Source organism: Suricata suricatta, chromosome 5 (assembly GCF_006229205.1).
Source record: "Suricata suricatta isolate VVHF042 chromosome 5, meerkat_22Aug2017_6uvM2_HiC, whole genome shotgun sequence".
In the NCBI taxonomy this organism is placed as follows: Eukaryota; Metazoa; Chordata; class Mammalia; order Carnivora; family Herpestidae; genus Suricata; species Suricata suricatta.
This window is the reverse complement of record NC_043704.1, coordinates 35,136,795-35,160,018: the sequence shown is the minus strand read 5'-3', so window position 1 is coordinate 35,160,018 and position 23,224 is coordinate 35,136,795. Positions and strand designations below refer to the sequence as shown.

At 34.4% G+C, this 23,224-nt stretch overlaps 1 protein-coding gene across 3 annotated transcripts in view; it reads left to right on the top strand.

Annotated features, from left to right (window-relative positions):
* The window catches only part of GBE1 (1,4-alpha-glucan branching enzyme 1), a 267,548-nt gene that overhangs the window by 124,793 nt on the left and 119,531 nt on the right, over nt 1-23,224 (top strand). For all 3 annotated transcript variants that reach the window (XM_029939144.1, XM_029939143.1, XM_029939145.1), the window contains exons 4-7: nt 1,806-1,931; nt 2,716-2,851; nt 4,992-5,082; nt 8,768-8,977. In XM_029939144.1, coding sequence (XP_029795004.1) covers nt 1,806-1,931; nt 2,716-2,851; nt 4,992-5,082; nt 8,768-8,977 — 563 coding nt within the window. The remainder of the gene's footprint in view (nt 1-1,805; nt 1,932-2,715; nt 2,852-4,991; nt 5,083-8,767; nt 8,978-23,224) is intronic.

The following is a 23,224-nucleotide window of genomic DNA, read 5'->3' as shown; positions in this document are numbered from 1 at the left end:
ATGTGTCATTCCCTCTCATTGCCATGTAGTACTCCATTGTGTATATATACCACATCTTCTTGATCCACTCATCAGGTGATGGACATTTAGGCTCTTTCCATGTTTTGGCTATTGTTGACATTGCTGCTATGAACATCTATTTTCCCTATAAAAAGTTCATCATGGTATTTTCATTAGCATATTCCTTTAAAGTAATTTGATATATGTTTTGGAGTGTTATTTTTGACACTGTGTCAATATATTTAAGATACATAATATATGCAACTTGAATAGCACAACTCCACAAATGTATATGCAGCTATATAAGTGTATTGACAGTCCTTATGTGTTTGTCATTCACTTCTTGCCAATAAAAGTAACATGAAGGTCAGTAGACAAGGATGTAGTTCTTTGGATACATCTCTGATTACTTCCATGGCAAAGTTCTGTAATTAGAATTGCTGAGTCATTGAGAATTAAAAAAAATTAAGCATATTGCCAAATTGCCTTTATACTAATTTATACTCACACTAGCAGTGTATCGGACTTTCAATTTGGTAGTCTCAAGAGAATTCTTATACTTCAGCTGTTAGACTTATTATCCTTGAAAGATCAAGCTGGCTATCTCTTTTCAGCTTGCTATATAGCTTATGCTATTTTGAGGTTACAAATTAAATGATGTAAAGTCTTTTTTTTTTAATGTTTATTTATTTTTGAGAGACAGAGCATGAGTAGGGGAAGGGCAGAGAGAGAAGGAAACACAGAATCTGTGTTCAGCTTTTGGCTCTTGCTACTCGGTGACTTTGGTGCTTTTGGCAACTCAATCTCACCTGATATTTAGGTTATAAAGTTTCTCTAGAATCAAGTAAGATATGATGATGAAAGTCCTTTCTAAACTGTAAAGTATTATACAACTATTTAGTTTCTAATAATTATGCACACTAGACTTTTCACTATTAAAGAAGACTGAAGAATATATTCTCTCTCAGTGCTAATGGCATAGCTCCTAATCTGAACAGTTTTTATCATCATATACCATTTTTAAGAAGGTTTAATTAAAAAGAAAACTTTTTTAAAAAGCTACCATTTCAGTCACTTGGAAACTCTGCTCATGTGACTCACTTTGTTATGTAACCATGTTGATCAAGGGTGGATTTGGATTTTATTGTTTTTTTTTATTATTGATAATAATAATGATTCTATTGGCAAATATAGGAATGGGTGCTTAACGGTGCAAATTATTGGTTTTATATGGTAGAGTGTACTTGGAATAGGGTGTAGAAGAAGTTAAAAATGGTGGGAAATATTTGCAGGGTGGTATCTGTGTGTATGTATGTATGTGTGCGTGTGAACAATATAAATGCTAATCAAAACCCATTTTTCCCTTAGTTTCTTGAAAATGTTATGATTGCTTTAAAAAAGAAATGCAAGAGACAGCAATATAGCTCATTGCTCTTTTTTAATACAGTAGGATTATTTCCTCCTGTTGGTTAACTTATTGACAGTAGCTTCCAAATAATATCCTTGTCTTTTTACTATTTTATGTTTACTTTAATTAAGCACTCTAATGGTTGATTGGCAATGATAGAAGTTGCCAGAGAATAATAAAATATTTAAGCTGGAATCGACTTTAAGGATCATATACTATAGCATATGAGAAAATAAAGTTCATAGAATTTAAACATTTTTAAGGCCACACATTAGTGTGGTAGTTTAGATTCTTAAGACCATTCCTCCTTTCCTTGTAGCAGTACTCGTAAACTCTTACACATTATTTTAGAATTTTCAAAGTATTTTAAAGCAATAACATCTAATTCTCTTTTTAGGTAGTTATTAGGAGTAAAAGTGGAGAGATCTTGTACCGTATTTCACCATGGGCGAAGTATGTGACTCGTGAAGGTGACAATGTGAATTATGATTGGATACACTGGGATCCAGAACAACCATATAAAGTGAGAACAACAAATCGTTAAATAAATCCTTGTTCAAATAATTCTAGGAAAATTAATTTTTACTTTTATAACTTTTATAATAATATTCAACTTCTCTCTTCTCTGCCAGTTTTATATTTTACATTGTAGTGTATCCGATATGCCATACACATATCAGAGTCCATCATCTGTAGCCAGTAAAATATAGTAGTGAGTTTTTGTTTTATCATGTGTTTCTAAGGTTAGGAGGGAAAACAAAAACAAAATCTCTACATACTGACCTGTAAGGATACTGCCTTTTTTTTTTTTTTAACCACAATTTCTGTTTCATCATGGAATCTTCAGTGAAGTAATATTTCTCACTGGCATGAGTTTGAAGCAGGATCAATGTCCTTCGGAACAAGAATAGGAAGACCTCATGAATATATTATTTAAGTTATTTTCAAGGTTTATATGTATGTTTGAAATCACTTTTCTGTCTTTAAATTATCAGAGCATGTTCATAAATGCTTTGCATTTAATAATTATGTATGCATCTTAAGCTCTTATGTTTTCTCTAAGGCTCAATGATAAGGTATAAACCATTACATGATTACTCTTTTAAAACAGATCCATTAACATGATCCTAAAAGGGAATTTCTTTTCAAGAGAAAATTTAATGGATGTAGCCAATTGCCTTTTATATGCAAAAACAGTTCCAAACTATTTGACTTAGTCGATTGACCATTTCATTTAACATGCTTAATCAGATAGTATCATACCTGCATTTTTTATCTAATTCTTTATGTAATTTTATATTCTGTAGTTTAAGCATTCCAGACCAAAGAAGCCAAGAGGTCTAAGAATTTATGAATCTCATGTGGGAATTTCTTCCTATGAAGGAAAAATAGCTTCTTATAAACATTTTACATGCAATGTACTACCAAGAATCAAAGACCTTGGTAAGTAATAACTGTGATTTTTATTCAGATAAAATTTTAATGAGTCTGTTCTCTTTTTAGAAAAGCTAATTACAAGTGTCTCTTTTTTTGTGTTAAGAGATTAAATATGTAATAGAAATGCATTTTATTTTAGGCCTCTCAAATTGTCCTGTAATAGTGATAGCATAGAAAAGAGAAATGGAATAAGATAGAGCGTAAGAATTCAAGATATTATTCCAATTTCAATTTTAAGTTATGTGAACCAATGGCTTCCAAATTGTAGATAAATATGTAAGCATAATTACTTTTCTACAGAAGAGAACTTTTACCAATTTAAGTGGTCATTGATTATAGCCTGTTCATTTTAGTCTATTAGGGGAAAAAATCACAATTTTAAGGTTACTGGAACTCATTTTGCATCAGAATCTCAATATATATATAGCTCCAGTCTGGATGACTTATTTGACAAATATTTATGGTACATCTTCCTTCTGAGATACATTGTTCTAGATGTTTGTATGTTGGAGTATAATGACACAGAACCTTGTCTTCATGGGAACAAGCAGGAGAGTTAATAGTGTACTGCTGAATTATTGATTCACTGTGCTTTAAATTTGTTATTTTTCTTTTATAGGTAATGCCTTTTTATCATTTCACAGCATATTAGCACCTGCTCCAACAGCTAGGCAGGAAGATAAAGTAACATTTAATTATTCTGCTTCTGTTAGGCAGTCCAAACTTTGGCTAGAAGAAAGGTTAGCAACTCACTGTTAAAGTTTTTAGTTGTACATGGATCTTAATTACGTGTGATGATGAAGTCAGATTCAAGAAACCAAAATCAATTAAATGTATGACGAATTGAATATTATACTTAATAGATATTATATTTAAGTCATTATGTTTGAGATGTGCTGCCATTTCATACTGTAATGCACTGTTTATGACCCAGATCTTGCAAAAGTTTTGACAGAAGCCTGGGTCCTCTTTTTCTCGTCGTTGTGCTTGAGTTGAACAGCGCAGTACTTGGAACATAAATGAATCAAATAATGAGTAATGCCATAAAATGAATGAGAAAAACTATAAATTGGTGCCTGATCATAAGAATGATTTTTATTTTTTAAAAGAGGAATAAACTACAAACTCTCTATTCTCTACCAATTATAAATATATAATTGATATATGCCATTTGAGCAGTTTATACACATATTTCTATCATATTGGAAATATGATAAAGTAAGTGAGATTGTTTTTACAATGAAAAGGCCAGCAATAATAACTTCTCAGCAGATTATGAACTATATTTTTATGCTGTTCTTTAACCATGAATCTCTAATTCAGAATGTGACTTTGCAATTGCTCCAAAATTAATTATGTACTGAAATATGCTCATGAGAAGCTATCTTGACATTAATTGGTCTTTGACAACAAAATATTTTCTATGTATGTTAGAGAAATGCAGCTTTCAAACCAGTCAAATCATATTTGAAAATTTTGTAAATTTGAAGAAGAAAAATAATATTTAGCTATATTTTTAAGATCAAAAATTTCTTCTTCTTTGATTATTGGCTTATATTAAAAACACATTAGTAAATGTTTTTAAGGTTCTGTGTGGCCATGTGTGCACACACAGAACTTTGAAGCACTTATGTAAGTAGAAGAATTAATGCTGGTTTTGGAATAGCTGCCCATGGAAATGTGGATACACTGGATGTCTTACATTCCACGGTGGAAATAATTGAAACATAAAGAAAAGGTTAAATAAAAAGTGTATGGCATACAACTGGTTACTTTTATTTAGCTTTCATAATCTTCACTATGAATATTACAAGTGCAACTGAAGTTTAGCATATGTAGATTGCCATCTTTAATATTCTAAAGACAAATTAAGAGTATATTTGCATATCATTTATTACTTGTTAAAATGAAGACATTTCAAATAGCTAGAGTACCACTCTCAAGAACTAACTGTCCGATTTTGTGTTAGAAGGTCAGACAAGTCAAAGCTGCTAAGATAGTAGAACTTTTCAAAGTGATCAGATCCTTTGTATGTAAATGATTGTATGTAAAATTTAATGTCCTTAGAACAAGGATGTTGTTTTTATATTTTTTTCATTTTTTAAAAATATTGCTTTTAATCTCTACTTGACCTTTACCTATATAGGCTACAACTGCATTCAGATGATGGCAATCATGGAGCATGCTTACTATGCCAGTTTTGGTTACCAGATCACAAGCTTCTTTGCAGCTTCAAGGTAAAATGAAAGTCTCAATAATAACCATTTTTATTTGAGAAAAAAATAGATAAATAAAATGATTTTTTAAAATTTTATTTGATGTTATTTTGTAATAATCTATTTGGGAGTTAACAGAGGCTTATCATTTTTTTTTTACTACAATTATAGACTCTTTTCTCATCAAGCCTTAGCGACTAGCCATGATACAACATTGCTTCTCATGAAATGATTTCTGTTAACAAATATCCAGTTAATGTGCTGAAATTGTCATGCATTTGCAGGCCTGCACCTCAGTCAGAAAATCATGCCTCATGGAAGTAATTATTGCCAGAGCTCACATTCTTTACTGGAAAGAGACTGACTCATGTAAGAATGTGACTGAGAAGGCTCTTGGTAGGACATATTACTGCCCACAGAATTATCCTTCTTTCTAGGCTAAAATCCAAAGAATGTGGATCTCTGGGCAGAAAGACAACCAGGAGTTCTATGTAATTGAAAAGGTATTGACCTGAATGATTACGAGTTGAACATGTCCGACATTGTCTCCATCTCATGGAGCTTACACTGTTGTGGCATATAGACATCAACCCAATAATCATACACGCTGCTTTCTATCTGTGATAAAAGCTAAGAAGGAAATGAGAGATAAGAGCCTAGAATGAGGGGTCTGATCAGTTTAGATTAGATATGAACTGATGTTGGGACTAAGATATAAAACATAAGAGTGAACTGCGGGAAAGAGTAAAGTAGGAATAAGGAGATAGTTTTCCAGGCATAGAGAAAAGATACGGATCCTTTAACCTGTTTCTCTTTATAGTAAATATAGTGAATAAATTACCTACATTTATATATATGTTTATATATGTTATATAGGCATTATAAATAGAGAGTATTTATAACCTCTAAATCTGTCATTCCTCTCCTTTCTTGAGCTGTTTCTGTGTAGGCTCTTCACCTCTTCATTGAAATTGTTTTTGTCAAGTGTACTGACAAAAGTACTGTTAAGTCCACACTGTTAAGTACAATGATTAGCTCTTATCCCACTTGACCTGTCAGCATTTGGCACAATTAGTTACTTGTACCTTGTTCGGACATTTTTCTTTCCTTGGTTTTGAGGAAAAGTGTTATCCTCCTGTTGGGGTATTTCCTATCTCTTTGCTGCCATTTTAAAAAGTTCCTTTGCTTTTTCTGACCACTAAATATTGGACCTCGCAAGAGGGTTCAGCCTTTGGCTCCATACTGTATATATATGATGAACGTTTAGAGTCACATCAAGTCTCATCCATTCTTATGCCTTAAATACATTTTACATTATACTGGACTCTTCCCTTTCTGTACCTACTTATACTCAGCTATCATAAAGCCTAACCACCTGTAACTTCAAAATGTATCCTAAATCTGGTTTCTTCAGTCGCTATCACCTTGTTCCAAGTTGCCATTATCTATAACCTGGATTATTTCAATAGCTTTTTAACTGGTCACTCTTCTCTCGTTCTTCTACTGCTTCCCAAGCCTTCTCTCCCTCCATATACATGAGCCACTTTCTGCATGGTGACCTGATTAACCACTTTAAAATAAAAGTCTAATCTGGGCATCTGCATGGCTTAGTCGGTTAAGGATCCAAATTTGGCTCAGGTCATGATCTCATGGTTTGTGAGTTTGAGCCCCGCATCAGGGTCTATGCTGACAGTTTGGGGCCTGGAACCTGCTTAGGATTCTGTGACTCATTCTCTCTCTGCCCCTCCCCCACTTGTGCTCTGTCTCTCTCTGTCTCTCAAAAGATAAATTTAAAAAATGTAAATAAAAATAATAAAAGACAGATCATGTCTCTTTCTTGCTCATAACTTACTATTGATCCCCATTCTCTTTCAGTATAAAAGTCAAAGGCCTTTTATTGGTCTTTGTGCTCTGGGTCTTGGTTGATTCTCCGGGCTCATCTCTCTATTGATAATTTTACTCTGGCCACACTAGCCTATTTGCTGTTCTTCCAGTGTTCCTAGCTTATTAGCTTATCTCTGTCCCAGTGCCCTTTTTGCCTGGACATCCTATCTTTTAGATATTCACACACCTTGCTCCTTACTTCTTTTGGATCTTCACTTAACACTGCTTTCTTCACGAAACTCATCAATAACCCTGTTTAGAATAGCGCACCCACCATTCCCACCAGTGGCTTTGCTTCATTTCTCTTTAGAAAAGTTATTGCTATCTGACATCCCCCATGTTTATTTATTTATTTGTAGCCCTCCAGTCCTCCAACTAGAATATAAATTCCACAAGGGCAGTGATATTTATTTTGTTCACTGCTGAATCTCAAAGCATGGACAATTTCGTGACACATGGTAGATGCCTTAATAAGTATTTGTTGAAAAAACAAATGAATGAAAGAAGTTTTAAGGCTATTTATTTGCTGAACATACTATTGGTTGAATAGAAAAAGTCTGGGATAAGGAGAGAAAGGGATAAAGTGTCCTAAATCTAAAGTTATTGGAAGGAACCAGATTAGGCAGTGCAGTAGGTCCTGATAACGTCCACAGTATTCATCCTGAAGACAATGTGACTACAAGTATGACTTCAGGTAGATGATGAAATGATCACATTTTCATTTTTTAAAGATAGTTCTTTCTGCCCAGTGGAGTTGGCTACCAGGAGACCTGCTATATACTAAGCACTCTGCTGCATCCTGGGAAACCAGATAGTAGTAGCCCCTGCCCTCAAGGAGCATATGGTGTAGTGAAGAAGTGAGATGATAAATAATCACAAGGGTGATTGGTGATTATTTACTTAAAAGGTAAAGGTGATGCTATGGAAGGCCAATATTGAGATTTTACATAGGTTAAGAAAAGACTTCACTCAGAGAGGAGTTATTTTTCTTTTCTATTTCATGCAGACTAGAAAACTGCTATTAACACAAACACGTGTGCCTGTGAGCTACCCATGTTTTCTACTTGGGTGGTGACAGACATGACACATCCTCTTGGCCTTCTGGCCTCCGAAGGCACTCCAGTTTGGGACTAAGTAAGTACAGGAGGGATGGCCTCACTCAAGGCACCAAGGACATTCAAAGAAATACTCCAAGAGCACGCAACTCCATGCGTACATATTTCCAGAAATGACCTGGTATATGAACAAGGATTACCATGCTCCCCAGGGGAGATAGGCTTGGAAAAGGAAATAAGAAATTCTGAGTATTGAGAAACAGAATTTATTAACTACTGGGGCAACCTGGGTGGCTTAGTCAGTGAAGCATCTGACTTGAGCTCAACTCATGATCTCATGTCTCGTGGGTTCGAGTCCTGCATTGGGTTCTGTGATGACAGTTCAAAGCCTGGAGTCTGCTTCAGATTCTGTGTCTTCCTATCTCTTTGCTCCTCCCCCACCCATGCCCTGTCTCTCAAAAATAAATAAACATTTAAAAGAAAAAAATAATTGACTACCTACAAATTCAAAATGTGAATTTTCATTGGGATGTGAATCTATGTCTAATAGCTGGATTTTAATTATTATTTTTTATTGAATGCCTTAAAATTTGCTTAATAGGAAATATTATTCCAGTTTGACTTGTAGCTAAGTATTATGTCACATTGAGTTTTCATATTTAATGTATCTAGTACTGCACTGGTAAAACAATTGATACACACCAAATGATTGGTCCTTTGATTTAAATATGATATGATTTTGTTTCTGCTTCATTCTTTATCTTTAGCCGTTATGGAACACCTGAAGAGCTAAAAGAACTAGTTGACACAGCTCACTCAATGGGTATCACAGTCCTGTTAGACGTGGTACACAGCCATGCTTCAAAAAATTCAGAAGATGGATTGAATATGTTTGATGGGACAGATTCCTGTTATTTTCATTCTGGACCCAGAGGGAATCATGATCTTTGGGATAGTCGATTGTTTGCCTACTCCAGGTAGGTACATATAATATGGACATATCTTTATTTAAAAAACATTTCAGGGAATATTACTAAATTCAGTGTGTGGCCAGTCTTTCAGTGTATATAACTTCTTAAACTGATTTTTAAAAATTGCATAAGGAATGTTTACCATGCATATAGACTTTACCTTGTTTTGAATAGCACATGTATTTGTGGTAGGTTGCATCCAATTTCAGTTTTGCCAATCTTATGCCATTTAAAACATATTGGTTATATGGTCCTTTAAAAGGATTTGTGTGAATAAATCTTTAATATCTAAAAGAATACTTTATGAAATTGAATTAACTATAGTGAATCTCCTTTTAGTAGAAATATATACGTTGTTTTAAGTAGGCAATTCTTAAAAATTTTAATTCATAATTTACTATCTTAATATTGCCATATTCTTGATCATAGCTAAATTAATGTAACTTTAATAACAGCTAACATTTACTAGTGTGTAACATATCAAGTATGATGACAGCTGTTTTAGCTATCTTAGGTACACATTTTATTTATTCTGCATAACAACTCTACTTACACCTGGTAAGTCCTTTTGTTAGGACCATGTTACATAAAGGTAAGCTAAGGCTTATTGTTGAAACAATTGAGATGAAACACATCTATGACTTCTTTAACCATTTAAACAGGGTGTTTTAGGTGATTAAATCTAAATAGCTAAAAGGCAAATCATTTTAAAAAATCAAAAATACTGTGTTTGTGTCCATTATTGATTATAAGTGAAAATATAATCAAAGTATGCTACTAGGAATATAAAAAGTAGCAGATTATCAATGTATAACTAACTTTATACAATAAGTATTTTTGAAAGAATTTAACAAATGTTCTTTTGTATGCTGCATTATAAACATAACGTACCTGAAAAATGAGGAGTATAGAAATATACTTTAGCAAGTACTTTGACAAAATGAAGGTTTCTAATTTTTCAAAGTAAATTAGATGACTTTCATATGAAGGAAAGTGTTTTGCTTTGCACTTTCCTGAATATTATACACTGTTTTGTATTTCATAACTGTATAGGAATCACTCATGCCAGACGAAGGAGCATAACATATGAGAAAAGACACGAGAGGTAGAAGCAGGTGGCAGGGTTCCAGGCCTAGTTTCGGTCTGGAACAAATTGATTAATCATTCTGGTTCTCAGGTTTTTTCATTATAAGAGGAAGCAGAGTTTGGGGGCTAATACAATTCCCTTTGTAAAGGTATTTTGTATCTGTGTCTCCTTTTTGAACATTGCTTGTCGTACTATGGATTTATAACAAGTATAAAGGACTGAGCCCGTGCTAATTCTGTGATATAACTCCACTATTGAGAAAATCTTGTAAAAATAGATTGTGGGCAAGAGATACAATTAATTGAACTTTCTGGTTCATATTTGGATGAATAAGAGTTGACTGTACTATAGAAGTGTGCCTTATGAAAGGAATGCGTTAAATAGTTAAATTTTTGTGTTATGACAAAATTCATCTGTTAAACTGTGTCTTTAAAAGAAAAACTTTAAGCAGGTGTATTTTTATGTTACAAAATGATTATTTTCTTAAAATATTTATTTTAGTGTAATTTTCTATACCTTGAGCTCTCATGGTCCATTAAAAGCTATCCAGTTTTCTAAAGAAAAGAGATTATACATAACTGTTAAAAAATTTTCTATTATAAAAATTAACACATATTTAGCATTTTATTTAATACTTGGTTTCTTTTGTTATGAAACTATTAACTGTTAATGTTTCTCAGGTGCTTGCTTTTGGTAAATAATATATAGCATGGTTCTGGCTTATTATTTTTATTATGACCAGTTATTTTGGCTACATTATGTATAAGCTTAGTACTTTGCAAATATAGTTCCATTTAAAATGGATTTTATTATTCTATGTGTTGTTCTGTTTGACAATACTGTACCTATATTTCCAAATAGAATTAGTATTTTCTATATAGGTTAATACTCTTGGTTATGACATCATTATACAATATAGATAAAACCCTACAAAACCAATTTAAACAAATTAAAGCACTAAATTTAAACAAATAATTTTTTAATACTTAGATTGCTCAATATATAAAATAGTGAAGATTCTAGGGCTCTTTGAATTATTTTCCACTACTATATACAATTGATTAAAAACTTTATTGACAAAATTTATATTAGCTTGATGAAACTTACCAGGATTTGTCTTTTACATTTTCTTCCTTCTATTCTGATTGGTTATAGCATATGTAATGTAACATTGCTTTGGTGCAATGCTAAATCCTTTTTTATAATTAGCATTTATGTTTAAGTTTTTATTCTGCTCTTTTGGTTATTTATTGCTGCTTAACAAATCAGCTCAAAGTTTAGTGACTTCAGATGGTAACAGTTGTTGGGGCGCCTGGCTGACTCAGCCAGTAGAGCATGAGACTCCTGATTTCCAGGTTGTGAGTTCGAGCCCCACATTGGGTGTAGAGATTATAGATAGCAAGAGTTGTTTATTTTACTTCCAGACCTGCAATTTGGGCACAGCTCAAGAGGACAGCGCTTCCTTTCTGCATGCCATGTCAGTTGGAGTGGCTCAATTAAATAGTAGAGCATCCACTTTTTTAAAGGATGGTTCATTCACATGACTGACAGTTGGCACTGGCTGGCAGCTAGGAAGAAGCTCAGTCATGGCTGTGTGCCAGAGGGCCTCAGTACCTCTTCTTGTAGCCCATTGCACAGGCTACTTGGACTTTCTTACAATAGTGAATTCCCAAATAACAGGACATTTGGGCTGCCATTTCTTATGGTCTGGATCTAGAAGCTGACACAACATCATTTCTGCTATAGACTATATAGGTTGAACAGTTACAGATTCAAGGGACAGGAGTATTAAAGAATTTTAGTTCTATGTTTTAAAATACCCATATCTAACAAGTTTTGACCACATAAAGTGTATATGCCATTTCACAATTCAAAAATATATTGAAATACCTGTCTATGTGGAAATTTTTTTTTCAACTGTTTTCTGTGGTAGAGAGTTTTGTCTGAAATAGGCAAAAAAATTTTTTTTTAAATTTCATGTTTAGTCATTTCTGGGAGAACGCAAGCCTAAGGAGCGGCAGAAGGAGGGAGACACAGAATCTGAAGCAGGCTCCAGGCTCTGAACTGTTAGCACAGAGCCCGATGCAAGGCTGAAACCCACAAACCATGAGCTCATGACCTGAGCCATTCGGACCCTTAACCAAGTGAGCCACCCAGGTGCCCCTGAAATAGGCAATTAAAAAAAATATATATATATCATTCATTATGAAAGTAATCATGTCATTGTTGACAGAAAATATAAGAAGCCCCACAGTATCCAAAATAAAAATTATTATTCTTAGTAAATATAAATAACATTCTTTGTACATAAGTGCATTTAGTGACTATAAACTTTTTAAACATGCATACGACATGAAAATCTAGCCTTCATTATTACTCTCCCCATATTTTGGATTTGTTCCTTATCCATATAAAATCAGAGCTGCATATTTAAAAATACAAGTCATTTTCTACCACTTATCTTTGATTTGTTGATTAATATTATACTCCCTGGAAAGCATATATAAATATGGTACACGGTTTGTGTAAGGCCTAAGCATCTTTGAAAACTTGTTATAATTTTTGAAATTATTATATTTACTATTTGAAAAAAATAATCTTCTATGAAATCAGCTTCTGTACAGATATGTTGCTGATGCTCATTTCATCCTATCTATATGTCACAACCTGTCACCGTTTATAATCTCTGATTCAAGTGCCATCATCAGAGTTATCAGAATTAAATCTCTCACTCTGAGTAATACCAGAGATCCTGACTGCACTATTTCATTACCTGCTATGAATAAATTTCCAATCAGGAGCTGCCCATGTTTTAATTTTCTGTCTACTCGGCTGAACTGCCTTCTAGCCCTGCTAAATTACTAATGACAGTTCATAACAGAGTTTGGGTGGTCCTTACTTTAGTTGGTAAAGAGAACTTTCTGACAAATCTGTCAGCCATAAGTTTCTGAAGTTTGTAGAGTTAAGAAATAATGGATACCATTTAGAAGTAGCAGTTTTAAGTTCTGTTTTGCATAGTCGTCTGGCACTGTGTAAATGCACAAGATAACTGCAGATTTGTTGAGCTTAAACGATTCTTATGCCTTAACTATTACTACAGGTTCAAATGAGTATCTTTTCTTCGTTGAATATTTCTCTCGGAGTTAAGATATTGAATCTCAAAGGAGATAACAGAGCTGATGTTCTTTTTTTCCCTGAAACTTATACTTGGGTACAAAGGTATTGTAATTATATGCCCTCAGCCTGGGCTCCTGATGAAACAACTATTAAGTAGAAAGATATTCTATTATCTTGAGTTACTAGATAGAGTTCCTTATAGAGACAAAAGTAAATCCAGTTTGCTTTTTAGGGTCATAATCATGTGGAATGAAATACCCCTTAGTATAGACACTATAATAATTGGGTTTTTAATTGTGGTAGGCCTTTCCATAAGTTAAAATACTGAAAGAGATTCATAGAGACCTTTCGTGTTTAGAGTGGATATCTGTATCTTAAGTGGTCTATGATGTCTTATCATATGGTTTTTCTCTTTTTAGTTTGTTAATATTGTACATTACATTTATTAATTTTTGAATATTAAGCCAGGTTTGCATTCCTGGGATAAACCCTCATGAACATAGGTGCTAATATTCTAGACAAAATTTTAGCATATTTTTATATGATATTTTACCTTGATCAAATCAGTTCTTAACGATGAATCTTAAAGATTATTGTACATGGATATATTAGCTAACCAATAGATGGCATCATCATGATCAGCAAGATATTTAAAATCCAAGCATCCAGAACATTTTTAGAAATTTGTAATGTTGTTATTTTTCAGAGAACTTAAAAGGCATGTACTTCTTTGTGGTTTCTTAAAAGCAAAAAAAAAAAAAAAATCAAAAGATCATGTGTCATGTTTTCTTTTTTACTATAGTAAAAATGGCCACAGTAACAGAGAGAAAATAGCATAGAAAAGGTAAATATGTGAAATTACTTTTGAAAACAATTTGGTATTATCTGGAAAACTTACAGATTCATATGTCCTATGATGCATTGCAAATTACATATGCTTGGGAAACTTCCTGAGCATTTGCTAATCAGAAGTTTGGGGAAAAAATAGACCAAAAAATCATTCCCTTCAGGGTATGGGTAATATTTTAAAAATTAATTTGAAATAATGATTTTTAAAAAACATTTCTGTGGTGGAGAAAGCATTTAGGGAAAAATATCAAGAAAACATTTCCATCATTGTGATTTTTTTTGCCACAATTTCATTCATAAAAGTTCTTTGCAGGGGTGCCTGGGTGGTTCAGTCAGTTGAACATCTGACCCTTGATTTTGGCTGGGGCCATGGTCCCAGGGTCATGGATCGAGCCCCTTCATGGGGCTCTGTGCTGACTGTGCAGCCTGCTTGAGATTGTTCTTGCTCTCTCTCCCTCCCCCTCCACTGTCTCTCCCTCCACCCCTCACTGTGCTCGCATGCTCTTTAAAATAAAAATAAATAAATAAATATCTTTAAAAAGTTCTTTGCATACACATAAATCTTGGAAGTAGTTTTTGTAGAACTCTTAAAATGGTTTCAGTTTTAGTTAAATTGCAAGCCCATTGATTATAAATATATAAATATATAAAGTAACCTGACTAACTTCAGGGAAAGTGGAAATACACAAATCAAATTTTAGCAAAGATGATAGATGATAGAGGAGGATGAAAAAAAGAGTTTTATAATTTAATAATCCCAACCATTGATTCTCTCATTTATATCTACGTATTTTAGTGAGCTGTTATGGACAGGAGAAGCATTAAAATCACATATCAAGGGGACTTTTAACTTTAACTGGGTCCTTAACTATTTTATCTTTATTTTAAAATTAGTTTCTTTGTGTGTATGTTAACAATATGCATAATATATTACTAACATGTCACAAAAAAACAATAAATAAATACATGTGTGAACGAATGTCAGAAAGTTTTCACTGATAGGGCACACAGTCAAAAAGTTTACTGATCACTGAATTAGATCATTTTTTTAGGGAAAAACCTTAATTAAGGTTAACATCACAGATTTAAAAAAATATCTAATTTTAGGTTAACATCAGAGATTTTTTTAATAAGCTTTTTTTTCTGAATAATTCATTTATTCTATTGACTGTTTAACAAACATGAAATATCTACCAAGTGTCATGCCTTTATAGAGGTGATATTGTCATTATATTTAAATGTAGCATGAACCCTAAGATAAAATATGTCTTTTTAATTTCTTTGGATAGATTTTCAAACATTTCATATTTTTAATTGAGGTAATACATCATCATTTTAGACAGAAAAATATCTGTCTTATTTGCTTTACAAATTTACAAAAGGCAAAATATTTTTATGAAGCAAATGATAGATGATTAAATGACAATTTTGGATATTGATATAGCAAACAGCTAACTATTGCTAAGACAGTCAGGAAATTAAAAACAAATAATAGACCATCCTCCATTAAGAACATTAAAATCCAACAGTCAGATTGTTGTTAATAGCTTCAGTGAATGCTGGGTATGCCAAAAAAAAAAGTCTTAATTGTTTTCTTCTTTCATAGTACATTTTCTTTTCCTTTTAGTATTTGTTGTATAAACCAGAACCTTACTTCACCTTGATTAAGGAACGTGGTTAAATCTACTATTTCAAAGAAAGTAGAGTGAGATTCAAAATTCAAACAGACTAATTCTCTTTTTTAAAAAAAAGATTAAGAAAGTTGCTATATCAATCTAATCTGCCTGGATTTGAGTGTGAAATGTAGCCTCTCTCACAGGGTTTATGAGATTACTCTGCCTAGCAGAAAGGTTTCCGTCAATGCACAGGGGTGAGGATTTACCGTCTTTGTACGAACTCTGTTCCAGGTATTATCTGCCCCGTTTATTCCCCACAAGTCTAAAATTTAGGTGCACAGGGATACTGTGAAAAGATCTTGAGTATTTAGGTCTTATTCACCAGTAACATTCGCTTTTTCAAATCCAAACTCACTTTAAAAGTAGGACAGATCTACTTGGTAATTTGCCTTAAATTTGAAAATGCTGTGACTGTTCTAAAAGCCCCTTCTTTAGCCTAAGACAGTGGTCCATGCTAGTGAAAATGGTCTGAAATGCCCTATTCAGTGATTTTTCATTTAAATGTGGAAGTTACATAGGGTCTATAATAATGTGTCTGGGTTTTAAACAAGCAGGTAAAAAGTGAAAAAAAAATCTATTTCCTATCCATGTGTAATGAAACAACTTGTTTAAACATGTCTATTTCCGAGGGAATGGACTAGCAGTTTTAAAGTTATAAAGCAATATTTTATGGTTTCCCAGCTGAATGATTTCCTTAGCATGAAGCTGCAGATAAATAATCCATGTTATGTGGAGCCAATTATTTTTAAAAAAATATAGGTATCTCATAATTTTGGAAGGACACATTTGTAAGTAATATAAAGATTATTCACTTTTGAGGGCTTTACCCTCCCCTCCCCCCACTCATCTAGATGCCCAATCAGGCCTATTTTTCTCTAACTCCTTAATTTCCCATCCACACTTTGAGATGGGGAGATATCCCTGCTTGGCTGTACCTCAGGTCTTCAGTCTGTCTTCTTTTTCTTTCATTGTTAGGAAGAGAAGCCCTCAGCCTCAGGACTGATTTCATTGTCTCCTTCCAGGCTAATAATATGCCTTCCAAAGGTTGGACCTTCTCTCTGCTCAAAGCATCAGTAAAACTCAGGGGCAGTTAGAGTTAACATTTTCTCTCAGTGCTTCAGGAAACAAAACAGCATGACAGCTAACTGTTCTAAAACTTGAGCTCTGTTCTTAGTACTGTGTTAGGGATAGCAGATGGGCCCAACTGGCTGTCCAGGGGTGTTCGCCTGGTCTTTGTCATTGGATGTAATCGTGATGATTACAGTGGTGACCACTGTTCAGGGACATTCAATTTAGAGGTGTTTGGTGCTTTACATATATTATCGAACTTCCTTCTGTGACTCCAATGATTCCAGTAGGAGCACCTGAGTGGCTCAGTCCATTAAACATCTCGTGATTTCAACTCAGGTCAGGACCTCACAGTTCATGAGTTCCACCCCATGTCAGGCTCTGCCATGGACAGCATGGAGCCTGCTTGGGATTCTCTCATCCATCTCTTTGCCCCTCCACTTGTGCAATCTCTCTCTCTGTTTCTGTCTCTTTCTCTGTCTCTCTCTCTCTCCCTCCCTCTCTCAAAATAAATAAATAAACATTAAAAATAATTAAATTAAGTAAAACGAGTCCTCTAGTCCTCCATCATTCCCTCTCTCCTATTATTGTCTGTTTTTTGTCCGTTGTACTTATACCCACTGTGTGACATTCTGAATATTGTTTATTTTTCATTTTCATGTTATATGTATTGTTTATATATTAAATATGGATGTAAAATTAATAGCCCCTTGTTTTTTATAGAATATATTTTATTTGCAATAAAGCAGTCTCCCGCTTTATCTATCTTATAAGCTTTTCACTAACAAATTTGCTTTCCCTGAAAGTGACACTGCACAGTATTGATTTGGCAGGGGTGCTTATTCTTTCAAACTGTATACATACACACACACACATACATATATTTAATTATATATGTATATAATATATGATATATAATAGTAATATTAATATAGTTATATATATAATTAAATAGTTAAGATCTGGTATAATATAAAGGACGTGGTTTTGGAGCTAGATGACTTGGAATTGAACCAAGTAGTAAACATTTGAATCTGTTTCATGCATAAAGAACTCATAATGATACTATTTATGTGCCACAGGGCACTTGTTCAAACTATTTTAAATAGTAATTGAAAATGTGTGGTGAACTAGAGTATAGACTGTTAAGGAAAGTTTGGAGATGTACTTTCCAGTGTTTAGTAAAGAAGGAAAGTGGGGCTCAGCTCACAAAGCAGGCAGGTGACTGAGGGAACCAGGCCAGGTGGTGCTGTCGGCAACCTGGAGCAAACAGGTGCTGTCCACAACTTCCAATTCTTTGAGTCAGAATTCCACACTTTATTTGAAATCCCTCCACTTTTAAATGTCTACGATTGTCAGAACAGGTAAGCAAGAGGATGTAACCACTGACCGACCTCGGAGCTGGACTCAGGCTATCACATGCTCCTCACCCCTCTCGTGTCCTTGGGATGTCCATTCTGCCTACCATTTCCACCATGGGAGCCTTTCCAAGGACAAAGCCTTGAGAGAGCAAGGTGTTGTCCAGACTGTCTGGACAGAATTTGTACCTGAAGCCAGCTAAGGCCTCTGTACAAACTTGTAAGATTCTGGTGGGCGGGTCTGGAGAGCTACTCATCTTGCTGCTGTTCAAGACAGTCTTCATATGCAAATTCCTTTGCTTATTTAAAACTGCCACCTACCAATGTGAAATGACCTGCCTCTCACATGATCTCTCTTCACCCTTCTTGTATTCCAGTTTCAGATCATACCTAGAAAGCTCCTGAAGTTGCAAACTAACAGCAACTAATTTAACATTTTGAAATTAGCAGACCAAAGGAGCCCACATTAGAGATAGATATAACCCCTGGGCCATGAGGGCCTCTTCATACCGGTACTAAGATATGCCTTAGGGTGTGACGGCTTCAGATTCTACCAAACTTATAAAATTAGGTAGTAAATTAAGTAGTCAAATATAATGAAGACAATGATACTTTTATAGATTAAACACAACAGCGTAACTTTTTTTTAAAATTAGCAATGAGGATTTTATAAACTTAAACTGATTGTATGAGATTATCACTCAGAAAAATTATGTTAACATCTCCTTGATTTTAAATAGCAGAGGAATCAACAAAATAAGTGACTTTTAAGACAGGCTCAATAAAACAAAATGTACGTTTATTGAAGAAATATACGTAGTTAAAATGCAGTAACCTTTGTTTAAGACCTTGTATCTTAGTTGTGATTTCTTAAAAATAAATAAATAAATGTAGTTATTGACCTTGGCCTTGGCTGTAGTTACCAGCCTGGACTCAAATACTAGTTGTACCACTGATTAGCATGTAAATATAGCCAGGATAATGAATCTTTTCTAAATTTGATTTCCCCCTATGTAAAATAGCATTCTAAATATACCTCACTCCTGTGATTGTGAAGGCTGAGTGACACATTCATCCCCATGTCTGGCTTACAGTTGTGATAATGGCATTGTCACCATCATTACCATGTCATTGTCATAATTTACTTGTGGGAAGATTAACCAGCCAGCCTAGTCTTCTGAAACAGAATCAAGAGACCTGAAGATGAGTAACAGCATTTTGTTTTTATGCACCTGTTGTAATCTCTGTGAGTGTTTATTTGTTCGTGTGGTTTCACACTTTTTAAAATTATTTTTTGCGTTTATTTCTGAGAGAGAGTGCAAGCAAAAGAGGGTCAGAGAGAGAGGGAGACACAGAATCTGAAGCAGGCTCCAGGCTCCAAGCTGTCAGCACAGAGCCCATTGAGAGGCTCAAACTCACGTACCATAAGATCATGACCTGAGCTGAAGTTGGACACTCAACCGACTGAGCCACCCAGGTGCCCCTTACACTACTTTTTTTTAAAAGCACATTAAGCTGTTTGTTGTTGTTGTTGTTTTATTTTCAATAAAACCACCAAATTAGGAACATTTATAGAAATGATCAATGATGATCAATATCTAATGATATTGAAAAGTCACAGCCAAGAGCAATGTCAGAGAGAAAACCTATCAAGGTCAGAAACCAGAAGTGAAACCACAGCAGTGTAAGGCCACTTAGGTGCAGCAGCAAACAGTTCCACCGTCTAGTTGTGTCTCTGGGCATCATTAGATGGCAGGGTAGAATAATCATAATGAACGTGTGTCATTAAAAAAAACTTGGTCATGTTCGAAAATTTGCTAAGATGCCAGGAAGAAGGAAAATGTAATTTCAAAGTATTTCCATTAAAAATTTTAAAATTTTATGTGCTGTTTTAAGGATTAAATTAAAGTTATCTGTCAACAATTTTTTTAATGAGGATTACTGTAAAAACTTTATTTGTGTGAACTGCTTCTTTCCAGTTCTAATGTGGGATAAGCAAAGCATCTGTCTACTTACTATTATTTTTTAATTTTCTGGTGCTAAAGGCATTTTATGAAACAACTATTGAATTAACTTTGTTTTTAAATATATTTAAATTTTTTTAATGTTTATTTTTGAGAGAGAAAGTGTGAGCAGGGGCGAGCAGAGAAAGAGGGAGACACAGAATCTAAAGAGACACTCCAGGCTCTGAGCTGTCAGCACAGAGCCCGATGGAGGGCTTGGACTCATGACCCATGAGCTCATAACCTGAGCTGAAGTCGGATGCTTAACCCGTTGAGCCACCCAGGTGCTCGTAATGTTTATTTTTGAGAGAGACCAAACCAGAGCCCAAGCTGAAGAGGGGCAGAGAGAGAAGGAGACGCAGAATCTGAAGAGAGGCTCCAGGGCCTGACTTGGGGCTTGAACTCATGAACCATGAGATCATGACCTGAGCAGAAGTAGGACACTTAAGTGACTGAGCCACCCACATGCCCCTGAATTAACTTTTAAATCAGGGACTGTCTTTATATTTCTTAGGACACTATTATGTGGTGCTCTGTCCTGAATTTTAATCTCCCAGTGTTTATTGTAAATCAGATTGTTTATTCTTCTCAGTAATGGAGGTTTTTAGTATAATGGCTAAGCTGATTTTGGTAATAGTATCTAGATTAATTCAGGCAGGAAAAACCTACTTTATTCTTACAGTCCTTTTTTCTTTCTGTTTCGAGTGGCCATTGATGTTGTGGCAAGAGTTATAAGTAGGGGGAGCATACTTTAGGCTTGTTGTTTGGTGCTCCATCTGAAATAGCATTTACCCTGAGTGTTTCTTTCTGACAAAGTGTTATTTTTTTTAATGTTTATTTATTTCTGAGAAGAGAGTGAGCAGGGGAGGGAGAGAGAGAGGGAAAGAGAGAGAGAGAGAAAGAATCCTGAGGAGTCTCCAAACTGCCAGCACAGAGCCCAGCAAGGGGCTTAAACCCACAAACCGTGAGATCCTGACCTGACCTGAAATCAAGAGTCGAATGTTTAACAGACTGAGCCAGCCAGGCGCTCTGACAAAGTGTTATTATTCAGAGTCCCCTTATAATAACTAACATCGACTTTGCTTGACCTACGGTTTGTCCTCCTTGCTTCTGCCATGAGCTCATCTCCCAACCTGTGTGGTTACATTTGAAAGGCTATCAGAAATAGTCTATCTCTCCATCTTTTCCCAGACCTTTCCAGAAGTAAGGTATCTCAGATCTCCTGTACAAGAAGAGAATTCAGAGAGCTTAGTGATGAAGTAAAGGTAGCAAACACTTTCAGGCCACAGGGACGGCAAGAAAAGCTTTGAGGGCTGCTGTCTCTGCTGTCAGGCTGCAGGTGTGCAGGGTCAGTGGGAAAAATGGGAAATGAGAGGCAAGATGTCCATTAATTAAGCTTGCAAAATAGAAACCCAACAGTCCTACTGAGGAGCATATAGAATAATACTGTCCAAAAGAAATATAATGCAAGCCACCTACTTAATTTTAAATATTCAAATATCCGCATCCATTTCTAAAGTGGTGATTAAAGGGACCTACCTCATGGTATTGTTGGAAGATTTTTAATGTTAAAAATATGCAAAATTCTTAGCATAGTTCCTGGAATATAGTAAGAATCAGTTTTGTTTCCTAAAACTTCCATGGTTTTTATTCCACATTCAGACTAAATTGTTGAGCTTGGATTTATGTGTCATGCAAACTCTGAACATATATCCATTTAACAATTATAATTCCTATTTATATTGTGTCCAGATTATTTCTCAAACCTAGATAACTCCTTCTACCCCCCATACTGAGTTCAATGTTTTTATTTGATTATCTACCTTCACTCCTTTCTCTCTTACCTACAAATACATGTTTTATTTATATCAGTTATTGAATTGCATTGTTATTATTTAGCTTTTCTCCTGTATACCAAGCATGAATGTAAGCTTCAGCAAGACAAAGACAATGTTTGTCTTACTTTTCTCCAGGACAATGCTTGACTCATTTAGACACAATTTTTTCTGGACGGATCAATAATGAATGTATTTATGCTTTCTATATTCCCAAATTACAGTATAGGTCTCATACATATTATAACCCTAGTATTTAGCACAGTGTCTCAGAACATACCAGAGTAGCCTGTCAAATGTTTGTCCAACTGAGCAACAATGAAACCTATTATCTGTACAGAGTAACACTTTTTAAATATTTTAGGTCCTTTTATTCCCAGATATAGCAAATAATCTTTCAGTTAATTCATGAAGTAACAATGGCATCAAGGTTTGTCACTGGCTCTTTGTTCCAATAAACTACTTTGGGAAATGATCCACCAAGGAAGAAAGTTCAGCAGGATATCAATGTGTGTCACAGGAAGAGTGTTCAATGCTCAAATAAATTTGGAAAACGCTGAATTAAATCAAGTTCAACACATTTCCTTATAGTTAAAAATTCTTGGAATGTTTAATTAGCTAATGTGCGTTCTGAACCGCCAGTAAGTGCTATACAATAATACTTTATTTCTCAGATTCCTTTGACCTTGAGGTACTTCAATGCACTGTGATGAGAATTAAAAAAAAAAAAATCTTAACATGGCTTAAGAGGTTTTTGAAGGACCTGAATTTGATCTCATTGTAACATATTCTTTCTTCCACTCTTTAATCTCTTTACCACTCTGGCGCTTTTCCTGTGTCAGGACCTCTGCACATGCTTCTCTCTCTGCTTGGAGTATTTCCCTTGTATGGCTATCTTCTGTGTCTTTTCCAGTCCACAGTGTAAAAGCCTCTTCGTTAACAGTCTAAATTCCCCTGGAATGGTTACTTGTGGCTTTTTCGTTTTCTCCTTCCTTTGTTTATGATACACTGTGGCTAAAATTTGTGATATTCACTTTCTACATTTTAAAAGGTATAACTTATCTATTTGTCCTTTGCTCTCATAGTTAGGAAATATCCTGTTGCATCAGTTGTGCATGTGAAAACTCCATATTGTAAACATCAATAATGGTGGCTTTACATTTTTGTAGGGAATATCCTGTTTAAAATTTGTATCCTTCCAATAAAGTAAAAATTTTCAGTAACCCTTTAACCAATAAAGGTATAGTCACAGTAACATGT